Here is a 12,582-nt window from a genome sequence, read left to right on the forward strand (position 1 = left end):
GACAAGGCTCTCATAATATACTCCCTCCTCTCGTGTCGCTTCAGAATTGCAGACACTTTCAAATTCAACCGTAATTCACAGCTTTTTTTCAACAGTGACCAGTACTTGTTAAGTAATTCCGCCGGTCTCCTACTCTTAATATCAATAGTGCCAACGTGTACAACTATATCACCTTTTTGTGCCCTTAAAAGATGATATCCGCTCTACAACATCATCAACCTTTGCCCCTGGCAGACATACCCTGGTCCTGTTCCACCTATCCTTTTTACAAAGCATGTTTCCCGTTTCCCTGACAATAGAGTCACCAACAACTACTACTTCCTTTGGGATCAGCGCATTCTGCCTTGGGGATTTGCTGCTGTGTTGCGTGATGACCAAGTGGAAGCTATGGGATTGGTGTGGGCATCTATAGCTTGATGGGCCCTCACTTTTAATCCTTCGAGGGCATCCACCCTGTCCTTCAAGCTCTCATATAGGTCCATAACAACGCTGAGTTGTCGCCTGATTTCCTTACACTCCTTGCATCGCCCACACACAAAGACAACCCCCATGGCAGTATCATGTCCCGTACCCGACTGTCTCCACAAACATCAAGCAAGTAGTGCATTTTAAAAGTATGTGATTCAGAGGGCAGCTGCCCCGGCCCCCAGTTCTCCCATGAGCCACAACACTCCCATTAGCTTGAGCCTTTTGCTTTGCTGCTCTGGTCTGAGTCATGATTTCGATTTAATTTCAATAAAATTTCAATTGCAGTACAAAATTAAAACCCTAAACTTGTATCCCAACACAGTTATAACGCTATATTTATGTTTCAGTATTGAGTGTTATCTACGAAATCCCTTTATATAACTTCCGTATCAAGTTAAGTATTAATTATTTATTTTTACTAATTATATGTTACGTAATCTAACTCGTTATATGTATAGTTCAAAGTACAATTTAATTGACAATGAAGTTCAACAAGATTAATAGATTTACTGATTAATTGACAATATTATGTACTCTACTATACTATACTAAGCTTATGCTATCTGGTTCGAGATATTTTGTATCGCGTAACAATGGGGGCAAATTACGAACGGTAAACACGTGGATTTGATACCCTTACCGATACTAAGTAATACCTACAAAATCTCTAAGTTACTTTAAATTAAGTATCGTAAATAGGAATATAAAGCTACTCTAGAAAGTAAGTTAATATGCCAATTTAAGCTAATAAAACAGGAAAAAACCTCTCTGTTCCCGCAGCGGCAAAAAGCTACGTTCGCAGAGACAACAGATGAATTTGACACAATGAGGTAGAGAGATTTTAAGCCAGAGAAGATCAAAGAGAGGAAATTCCAAATTGCCAAGTCTCTGACAGGGAATATCAGAACAGACATATGCACATTTACCACCTTTGAGGCTAAAGGAATCATACAGCGAATAATTTGGGCATCTGAGATGAGCAGTAGCTGAATCAACTGATAACTGAGATTCTGTCAGAAAAAGCACATGGGGTTTGGCAGACTGCAAGTGGAAATGGACATTGTTGAGATTAGAATTGAGACCACATATATTTGTGAAATGAATTAGGAAGTACTCTTGAGATTTAGATCTTTTTGCAGATAAGCTTGTTCTATTAGTTTGACAATTCATAGTGTATTCAATAATAAGAAAAAGTGGGTGGAACATGCTGTATGAAGTAATGAAATTTTTGGATATGGCATACACATGGTAGGAATATGCCCAGATCCTTGACATAACGTGGCCTCGACAATGCTCCCTGCATGCACACTACTCGGACTCCCTCCAGTCACTATCTGGCAGAGTAGAGGTAGCAAGATATACACTAGCTGATCCGGAAGCCTCCTAGAGAGTTACCAATAGGTTTGGTCCGGTGTACTAACTAGCGGCCGTCCTGCGAACACCGTTTTAGAGCTGTACTCTCAAAATGTAAGGAATATTGTATCTCGCCACAATGTTCATCACAACCTCAAAAGTCATCAATCATACTGCATGATGGAAGAGATAGGGAAGGGTTGACCGGAACTTAGCTCTAGAGACTAAACATGGGTTCCACCACTTCAAGCCTCCAATAAGCAAAGTGGTGGTATTGCACCGGTTGATGAGAGTCATCTATCACCTAGTACTGCCTGGTAACATAGAGGGGCGGCGTTCCTCCATGTGGTGTGGGTGCCACACCTCGACCCCTGCTTACGTTGGTTCACACCTGGATGGTCACCCACCATGTACTTGTGCATGGAGGTTATACCCAGGATTACTAACAGTTCCACCACCGTGAAGGTGCAAGCAGAGGATTTGGCTGTCATAGACCGTCTGGACTTTGCTGAAATTTGGTGCACTTGACTTGAGTGTCACCCGAATATCAGTTCCATCAGCGTTTTAGACTCCCAGGTAGCAAGTACAGCTTGTCTGGCATATCTGAGAGAATGTCTGTGACAACCTCAAGGACCAAGGTTTATTGAAGATATAAATAAACTCTTTATTTTATGGACTAATATGGAAAAAGGAGGTAACCATTAATGTTGTATGTTAAATCAAAAGTATTTTCCAAGACCATTTTTATCCCCATTAATTGTGTGTGTGTGTGTGTGTGTGTGTGTGTGTGTGTGTGTGTGTGTGTGTGTGTGTGTGTGTGTTAGAAACACTAAAATAAAGTAAAAAAATGGAAAAAAAAACCCCTTTTATTTACCTTGACTTTATTTTTGATACATTATCAGTAGAAGATTTTTCAGCCTGGACTGTACTTGTTAACAGGAGAGTTTGCTTCTACAGGGATGGGATACACTTAAATAGAAAGGGTGCAAGAATTTTTGCTGATGCTGTCGAGGCAATGTTAGGTGGGTGGGAAAACTGCTAGTTGGGGGGGATACAAGGACTAATAGATTAACAGTAGCCACTGGCAGAGGTGGAAGTGATTCTTGCACTGCTTCTATTGAAATGAGCAGAAGCCTGAAAAACAAGATGCAGGATATTTCAGAGACTGCTGGGAGTCATTGCGGTACAAGTAAACACATGGGTTGTGTTAGGGTAGCTAAGAATAGAAACAGGTGCATGTATACCTGCGTGTATACCAATGCTAGGAGTTTGGTAAATAAATTTGATGAATTTGAGGTATTGCTCAAAACATCAAAGGCAGATATTGTTGGGATATCAGAGACGTGGTGTCACACAGATATAAGTAATGCGGAACTGGAATTTGGGGAATACAATGTGTATAGAAAGGATAGACAGGACAGGAGGGGAGGAGGGGTTATGCTATTAGTTAAGAAACACATAAAGTCCAAGGAAGTGAAGCCAGTCGACATCGATGGACAGGGCAGTGTCGAGTCAGTTTGGCGTGACATAAGCATAGGGAAATCAAAATTGAGAGTAGGAGTGTGCTATAGGCCTAATGACTCTGATGAGTATAATAAGATATTGTACAGGGAAATAGATTGGGCCAGTAAATCAGAGAGTCTTATAATGGGGGATTTTAATTTCCCAGATAGACTGGAATTTGTGGGTTGGTCACTCGCACACTAGCAGGGCTTTTGTGGATTTATTGGATGATTGTTTTCTACATCAGCACGTTCGTTAGGCAACAAGAGGGAGCAATACTCTTGATCTGATTATCAGTAGTGATTCTTCATGCATTAAGAATCTGCAGATAAATGAACCACTAGGTGGCAGTGATCACAGTGTGTTGAAGTGGGATTTACTCAAGGAGGTAACTACCATCAGAGGTAAAGGGAAGGGTTTTCGTAAAGGCGACTATGATGGTCTGAGACAGTATTTAAATTCTATACAGTGGGACCAACTGATGATGTTACCAACAGCAAACTCAAAATGGGAAGCACTCAAGGAACTAATCTTGGAGGCTACCAGGCTTTACATACCAACTAAGAAATATTGTTCAAGGTTTAGGCCTAAATGGTTGTCAGATGAACTAATGAGACATGTGGCAGAGAAGAAAAATGCATGGGATACATACAAATTAATGGGTGACATGGAAGCCTATGATAGATATAAGTTGGTCTGTAACCAAGTCACAAAGGAGATTAGGCAGGCAAAGGCAGACTACGAAAAATCCTTGGCAAAGGATGCAAAGAAAAACAGAAAAGAGTTCTTTACATATTTAAACTCAAGAAGGAAAGGGATGAATCAGATTGGTCCACTGGATATTGATGGTTCAACAGTTGAGGATCCTGCTCAGGTGGCTAACAATCTAAACGAGTATTTTGCATCTACATTCACGCATGAGGAGTTATTCAGGAAGGAGAATGATGTAGGTAAAGTAAACATTGGCAGTGAGCTGGATGATTTTGTAATAACTGAGAGGAAAGTGGAGAAGAGATTGTTGAGGATAAACATAAAAAAGGCACCTGAGGTGAATGGGATCTATCCAGTTATATTAAAGGAGGCAGCAAAGGAAGTAAGCAAACCCTTAGCCATAATTATGAGAGCTTCTTTGGACTCAGGAGAGGTACCCATAGACTGGAGATGTGCAAATGTAACCCCAATTCACAAAGGAGGATCAAAGGCTGACACAAGTAATTATAGACCTGTTAGTTTAACTTCTGTTCCAGGTAAATTAATGGAGGCACTGGTTAAAGAAGCACTGCAGGATCATCTAGACAAGAATTCAGTTATAGCTCAGACACAGCATGGTTTTGTTAAGGGCAGGTCTTGCCTGACCAATTTGATTGGATACTATGATGTAGTCACAAAAGAACTGGATGCAGGGAATTACTTTGATATTATATATTTGGATCTTAGAAAGGCTTTTGATACTGTTGCACATGGAAGACTGCTGCACAAATTGGAGCAGTGTGGCATTGGAGGCAAATTACTGCTATGGATAAGGGGATGGTTGAGTGGCAGAAGACAGAGTGTGGTAATCAATGGACACTGCTCAACGTGGACTAATGTTATTAGTGGAGTTCCTCAGGGTTCAGTGTTGGGTCCATTGTTGTTTTCGGTGTTTATGAATGATATTGATGATGGGATATCAAGTTTAATGTCCAAGTTTGCAGATGATACAAAGGTTGGCAGGGTTGTTAAGGACACTACTGACGCTATGCTGCTGCAACAGGATCTGGAAAGGTTGAACAGATGGGCTGAGAGGTGGCAAATGAAGTTTAACATTGACAAATGTAAAGTACTACATATGGGAAACAGTAACCCCAGAGCAACGTATCAACTCTGCGGTACTACACTGACAGTGGTGGAGAATGAAAAGGACCTGGGGGTAATTGTGCAGGCAGATATGAAGTTCTCTGAGCAGTGCAGACGAGCTGCAAGAGTAGCTCATGGTGTCTTGTCAATGATATACAGGAATTTTTCTAGCAGGGATAAGGAGGTGATTATTCCCTTGTATAAGGCAATGGTTAGGCCACATCCTGAGTACTGTATACAGGTCTGGAGGCCTCATTTCAAGAAGGATGTAGAGCTGCTGGAAACGGGTACAGAGAAGGGCAACAAGATTAGTGAATGGAACAAAGGGTTGCTCTTACGAAGAAAGGCTTAAGTTTTGCAAATTACAGAGTCTGGAGACTAGGCACCGGCGAGGTGATCTGATAGAGGTGTATAAGGCTTTGAATGGTTTGAGCATGCTCAATGCCAATGGGATTCTTCATCTTGCTCAGAATAATCACCTCAGAGGGCATAAATTCAAATTGAGGAAGGACGGATGTCGGATAGATGTGCGGAAATTTGCCTTTGGCCAGCGGGTGGTTGGTTGGTGGAACCGACTTCCATCACTTGTTGTTGAAGTTGATAGCCTAAACAAATTTAAAGCTCAACTGGACAGGTATTTCGAACGAACGGAGGGGTGAAATGGGAGTGGTGTGTGTTTTTTTTTTTTTTTTTTGGCTGATGCTGAATAAGCTTGCTTTCTTGCATCATATGCCTCTACTAATGCTAATGCTAAGATAATTTATTATAAGTGGAAAAACTTTAGTTGTTCATGGTATTCAGAGTCAGAGCCAAGAAGTTGTTATACTTGTGAACCTTCAAAGTCTGGAATGGTATTCCCAATGCTTTCTGCTAACTTTATACTTGTTGAGCTGACTTAAGCCGTACATATACTTACTCCAGTTAAGTACTGTTGTACAAATCAGTTATGAACTGTATTTTTGAGGACAGTGCTGTTTTGTTAATTCATATGCTTTTTATTCACTGCTGCACCTGCGAGGTTCCTTTTAAAAATAAAAAAACAAACCTGTGTTGGCTGTTGGAACACCATTGTCTGTGTTTTATTATATGAACTTAGTGCAATATCAGTGCAACTTTTTGTGAAAGCAGGACCTAGTTAAACAGGCAGATAACAATCAGAAACAGATAGCCTTGCTAATTATTGGTGAGATATATTGAATGTTATCCCTAGAAAAAGTGCCATTCAATGTATCCGATTATCAATAATTAGCTGCATAGTCATTATTTTATTCTATTTTATGAATATATTTTTATTGCTAATTATATGTTTATTTATAGGGTATAGCAATGTAAACCAACACAAGCTATATTAGTCTTTATAAGTTCTTTTGGCCTTATGACCTGCTTAGAACTTTTATGTCAATGTTTAAATACTCTGAGTACCTATATAGTACCAATTATACTCCTACAGTAGTAATTATATATATATATATATATATTTATCTTAAAATATTATAAAAATATATAATATATATATATTATATATCTTAAAATATTATATATATATATATTTTTTCCTCTCCTGTGAGCAAAAAGACCATTGCATTAATGCTACGAAGCTTGGAATTGTGTTTATTTGCAATTCAAGTATTAGTTTTTTTCTACTTTAGTATTAGCCATAAGGTTCACGGAAGCCTGAAGCTTTTGCTGCACTAGGCAAAATTAAATAAATAAGAATAATAAAATAATAAGGGCTAGGGGGCTTTGCCCCCTGATCGCTGCACTCTCTTCTATTGACAAAATAAAATAAAATACTTACAGAAGCTTTCAACTCTCTCTCTCTCTCTCTCTCTCTGTGTGTGTGTGTGTGTGTGTGTGTGTGTGTGTGTGTGTGTGTGTGTGTGTGTGTGTGTGTGTGTGTTCCTCAGCTATGAATACATAAATACATTACTATATTTATATAATATCAGTGTACGTACACCATAAATAACTGGGGCGCCTCCGTAGCCAGGTGGGAAGGAGCAGCAGCTCGTAGCACATGCTTCTTGATTAGACCGGGGTTCGAGCCCGTCACCACCAAATACTGAGGATGCGGAAAGGTCAGGAAATGACCACCGCATATCCCGGAGCAATATGGCCTTAGTTGCTAACGCTCCTAAAAAAAAAAAAAAAAACCATAAATAACTCTTGAAGGAAAACTACAATCGTATTGTGCACATTCTTCATAATGAGTTACCATTTATTGCGCTACCTAGAATAAGTAACGCTTCACTAATTTCAAAGCTAGTTGGCTTTTCATTGGTTGGTGCCTTTCACACTATGATCGTAGTTTTTCTTTAAGAGTTGTTTATGGTGTATCTACACTGATATTATATAGATATAGAATCTTGAACTCTTAAAATACTATGCCTTGTTGCATTTAGTTTATTTAAATAAATACGTTACATATGGAAATCAAAAATGGTACCACATTGTCATGTTAGATAAACATTGCACATGATCATGCTTAAACAGAAGTTTATTTCACCACAGTAAAACAAGCTTCTGTTACGTATTTTTGTATTTGTTACGTATATTACTACATAACCCGCATCTCTCCTCTCCCATTGGCTGAATAAATATCATTAGAAGGAAAATTATTTTAATGTATAGAAAGATAATATCTACATAATATCGATGTAGATACACCATAGATAACTCTTAAGAAACTACAATGGTAGTGTGGGAGGCATCATTTGCTCTGTATCTCACATTGACATACAGAGATACATCTCTGTATCTCATATTGCTCTGTATCTCATATCTTCACAACGAGTTGCCATAGTATTGCACTACCTCAAATAAGTAATGTTTCACTAATAGAGATGACTATTGTTACTTATTCTCAGCGAGTACCATTACCATACGGCACCGTTTCAAAGCTATTGGCCTGTCATCAGTGGGTGGGCAGGTACCCTGGTATTGCAGACATGACAACCCACTTGTGAAGATAATCACACAATATGAGAGATGGCAAAATGTTTATGTGATAATATTTAAAATAACTAAATGTATAATATGTTAAGTGTAAGAGTTTTAATATCTATATAATATCGGTGTAGATACACCATAGATAACTCTAAAGAAACTATGATGGTAGTGTGGGAAGCATCATTTGCTCTTTATCTCATATTGTGCTCTTCCTTCACAACGAGTCATATCTGCAATACCAGGGTACCTGCCCACCCACCGATGATAGGCCAATAGCTTTGAAACGGTGCCATATGGGTGGTGGTACTCACTGAGAATAAGTAACAATAGTCTTCTCCATTAGTGAAGCGTACTTATTTGAGGTAGTGCAATACCATGGCAACTTGTTGTGAAGGAAGAGCACAATATGAGATACAGAGCAAATGATGCCTTCCACACTACACCGATATCATATAGATATTAAAACTCTTACTCTTAACATATTATGCCTTGTTGCATTTAGTTATTTTAAATAGAAAGATAATAAAATAAATAAAAATAAATAAAATAAAACTGGATTAAAGAAACCACCTGTTTCTCTAATCCAGTTTTATTCCTCTTTCTGTAGGCCTATTCTGTTGACCTCTGTATCCTCCCAATCTGCCAGCTATAAACACCCGTGGAGGCAACTTATTCTAGTAATTACAACTTGTTGGCTAAAAGAAAACTTCCTGCAATCCAGTCTAAACCTCTTCCCTTGTAATTTGAATTTATGGCCCATTGTTCTTGGATCATTTATAAAAGTGAACATTTCACTCTCATTCATTTTACTTTTTCCTCTCAGAGCCTTTTACACCTCAGGCAGGGGCGCCTCCGTAGCCAGGTGGGCAGGAGCAGCAGTGCATAGCACATGCTTCTTGATTAGACCGCGGTTTGAGCCTGTGAGCCACCAAATACGGAGGATGCGGAGAGGTCAGGGAATGACCACCGCATATCCCCGGAGCAATATGGCCTTAGTTGCTAATGCTCCTAAAAACCAAATAACAACAACTTCAGGCAGGTCTCCTCTAAGATGCCTAATAACCAAACTGCAGACCACATATTCAAAGTCTTTACTTGTATGGCTATCCCTTTGTTGCTCTCACCAGGTGTGTTGCCTATCTTGGGACCCCCTTCAAGGAGCTCAATGTCTTTTTTTTTTTAAATATGGTCTCTATACTTGAACACAGTATTCCTAGTGCAGTATTGCAATTGCCTTATACAGTTGGAGTATGACACCCCTATATCTATAGGCAAATGTACAGTAACTCATTGATAGAACTCCTTCTGTAGGTACCTATCCAGTTGATCTAGGAATCTTTCCAAGCTGTCAGCCTTAACCATCCATGGAGGTTTAGGCTGACAACAAGGAAGACCATGGGCCTTCCTTATTGCCTGTCTACACTGCTCTCAAAGCAGTGTAGACATGCAATAAGGAATATTGTATCATAACTTCCAAATCCCTTTCTTTGATTCAGTCCACCAAGTGTATAATTTATTTTGCAGTTGCTATTCTCCAAAAGTAAGATCTTGCATTTTGGCACATTAAAACTTAGTTGAATAAATGCTGCATGATGCTAATTACTAATTACTGTATCAATCTTGGCATCATTCCCTGTATCCCTTTGTCATGTCATTTAAGAAAATAAAAAATAAATGGTTCCAGTACCAGTTGGAACCATTGGCCCAATACGAAGGGTAAGTAACCATTAATCACAACTCTCTGTTTCCTACCGTGCAGCCACCATGATTTAGCTTATATAGTAACCTCTTCTGCAGGACTGAATTAAGTGCATTGCTCTGCTGAAATCCAAGTAAGCAATATCAAAATTATTTCCTACATCCAGGTCATGAATGACTCTGTCACAATAGCTAACCAAGTTGGTTAAATGTGATTTTCCCTTTAAAATATCATGCTGTTATCTTCAGAATTCATTTCTATCCATATGGTTCTGTATTGTACCCTTGATCACTGATTCCATGAATTTCCTTACCACAGAAGTCAGACTGGCTGGTTGGTAGTTACCCACTTCACTCTTAAAGCCACCTTTATGTATTGGTGACACATTGCCACTTCTCCAATCCAAGGGAATTTCTCTTGAGTCCAGAGATTCTCTAATAATTTATTTATTTAATAAATGGGAAATTAATATTCTGGAGATTTCATTTATTTGAAAGTTGTGCAATAACAGTGTAACTTGTTGTGAAGGCAGAGTTTATTCTTCTGTGATTAAAAAGAATAGTAGAATAGACTGCCACTAGTTACTTTAGCTTAACTTTGCTTGTTACAGTATCTGGTACAGTTTGTTTTTCACCCTGTGTTCATTTCACAAGATGCAAGAAAGAGGCACAACCAGAGTGTAGCTTCTCTAGCAGCTGTAATTTCTATGCTACTACTCATACACATTTTCTTTTTTTAGCAGTTTCACCAAACATTTTTCTTTAAGCCGGATTTCCTAGAGCCTTGTGATATACTGTGAGATTATAATAACCAAACTGGACACAGATGAGCACTGAATGATATGATAGTAAGGTTATCCATAATCAGACTGGGATGCTTGCTTGTGACTCAGTTCCCAGTTTCACGAACACCTCAGTTACACTCTTAATTGGGGTTCTGGTCATTTTTTTCCTTCTATTAAATCGAGGTTTACAAAATTGAGAGTTTACTGTATAAACCTCTGAATTCTTTTCATTTGTAATTTGTTATTATTTTATTACAAATGAAAAGCATTTGTAATATGATAATAACGTATTATTATGCTTTATTAACTTGCAAGATCACTTTTATTAATATTAATCGATAATGAACTTCCTTGCACCATATGGCTAATAATAATAATAATATCTATTTTATCCAATATGATATATTAGCATTATATATGTTCAACATATATTAATTAGTATTTATTTTATTATTAGGTTTTCCAGAAGATCAAGTTATCCTGTATTCTTTCTGATTTAATAAGCTTGTCTAGAACTAGGTTCCTGGACTTTGAAATGGCTGAAGAAATACGTAATCCTTATTTTCACTTTTAGTATCTTTAAAAAGTTCTTAAAAAATCATGTACTAAAATGTAGCTTGTTGTGCATGAAAATACAAGTATGAACTCATAAGTCTTCTGATATTAAATGGGTGAGTGGTGGTTGATAATGCTTAGTTACCCATTTATAAAAAGTAACAGTCTATTCTCTCTCAACTATCGTGGTAGGCAGCTTATTTCATTGATCAACAACATGATTCCCAAAATTTTACATTTCTGTCCCCTTGTTCTAGTTTCACATGGTAATGAGAAATTTTTAGATGAGGCCTCTCGACCTGAATACAATATGCCAAATGAAGTTTTGTTTTATAAAGCCTTTGTAAAACAAAATTTGTTCCTCTTTATAAAACAGAGGTTTTATAAAGAGGAATAAAAATAGCTGTAAACACTAAACCTTTTGATTATTGGTATCACATAGCATCCTTTTTTTCTGCTGGCAAACCTGTTGATCATTGAAAGTACACACGGACTTCCAGCTGCCTTCTCTCACACTTCAAGGACAACCTCATATGTGCTTGTATCATAACCTTATATCTTTCTCATGCTGAACCAGTTTAATGCTGTGTCTATGTCACAACTGGATTTCTTTTTCCCTAAATGGAAAACCTTATATTTATCAGAATTAAACTTCAGTTGTTATCTTTCAGACCATATATACATATATAAACAATCAATTCTGCAATAGCATAGCCTGATAACAGTTGTTAACTGGCGGTTCTACCTTTAAAGCAATCGCAGACTTTGATATCTTGCACTGTATACCCACATAAATATGATAGGTAATGGTATCAGGAATATGATACCCTGTGTCATTTGATACATTCAGGTGACACAGGTTGCCAGTATAATGCTAATCAGTCTTGTGTGAAGGCAGATTATGAGAAATCATTGGCAAAGGATGCAAAGACTTTTTCACTAATGTAAACACTAGAAAGAAGGGGATTAATCACATTGGTTGACTTCATATTTATGGTTTAACTGTTGATGATTCTGCTCAGGTTGCAAACAAACTGAATGGATATTTTGCAGCTCCATTCACACATGAAGAATTCTTTAGGGAAGTGGATGCTAGAAGTTTATCAAACTCTAACTGGGAGCTGAATGACTTTGTAATAACTGAGTGGAAAGTAGAAGAGAAATCGTTGAAGTTCAACATAAAAAAATGCAACTGAGGTGGATGGGGATCTGTCCAATTTTAATAATAGAAGCAGCAAAGGAGATAAGAAAATGCTTAGCTATAATTATAATAGGAAAGTCCTTATGGACTGAAGATGTTCAAATGTACCACCAATTCGCAAAGGGGGGAAACAAAGAGTGACATGAGTAATTGCAGACCTTTTAGCTTAACTTCTGTTCCAGACAAAATAATAGAGTTACTGGTTGAAGAAGTGATGCAGGACCATCTAGACAG

General features: G+C 38.0%; 1 protein-coding gene across 1 annotated transcript in view; it reads left to right on the top strand.

Moving 5' to 3' along the window:
* Window positions 1-12,582, top strand: part of LOC150077580 (inactive phospholipase C-like protein 1) — a 649,255-nt gene that overhangs the window by 285,057 nt on the left and 351,616 nt on the right. Inside the window, exon 14 of the mRNA XM_090386715.1 lies at window positions 11,050-11,143. Within this exon, the coding sequence (XP_090242841.1) occupies window positions 11,050-11,143 (94 nt within the window). The remainder of the gene's footprint in view (window positions 1-11,049; window positions 11,144-12,582) is intronic.

This window comes from Mastigoproctus giganteus, chromosome 12, assembly GCF_048544385.1.
Source record: "Mastigoproctus giganteus isolate SK-2022 chromosome 12, ASM4854438v1, whole genome shotgun sequence".
In the NCBI taxonomy this organism is placed as follows: Eukaryota; Metazoa; Arthropoda; class Arachnida; order Uropygi; family Thelyphonidae; genus Mastigoproctus; species Mastigoproctus giganteus.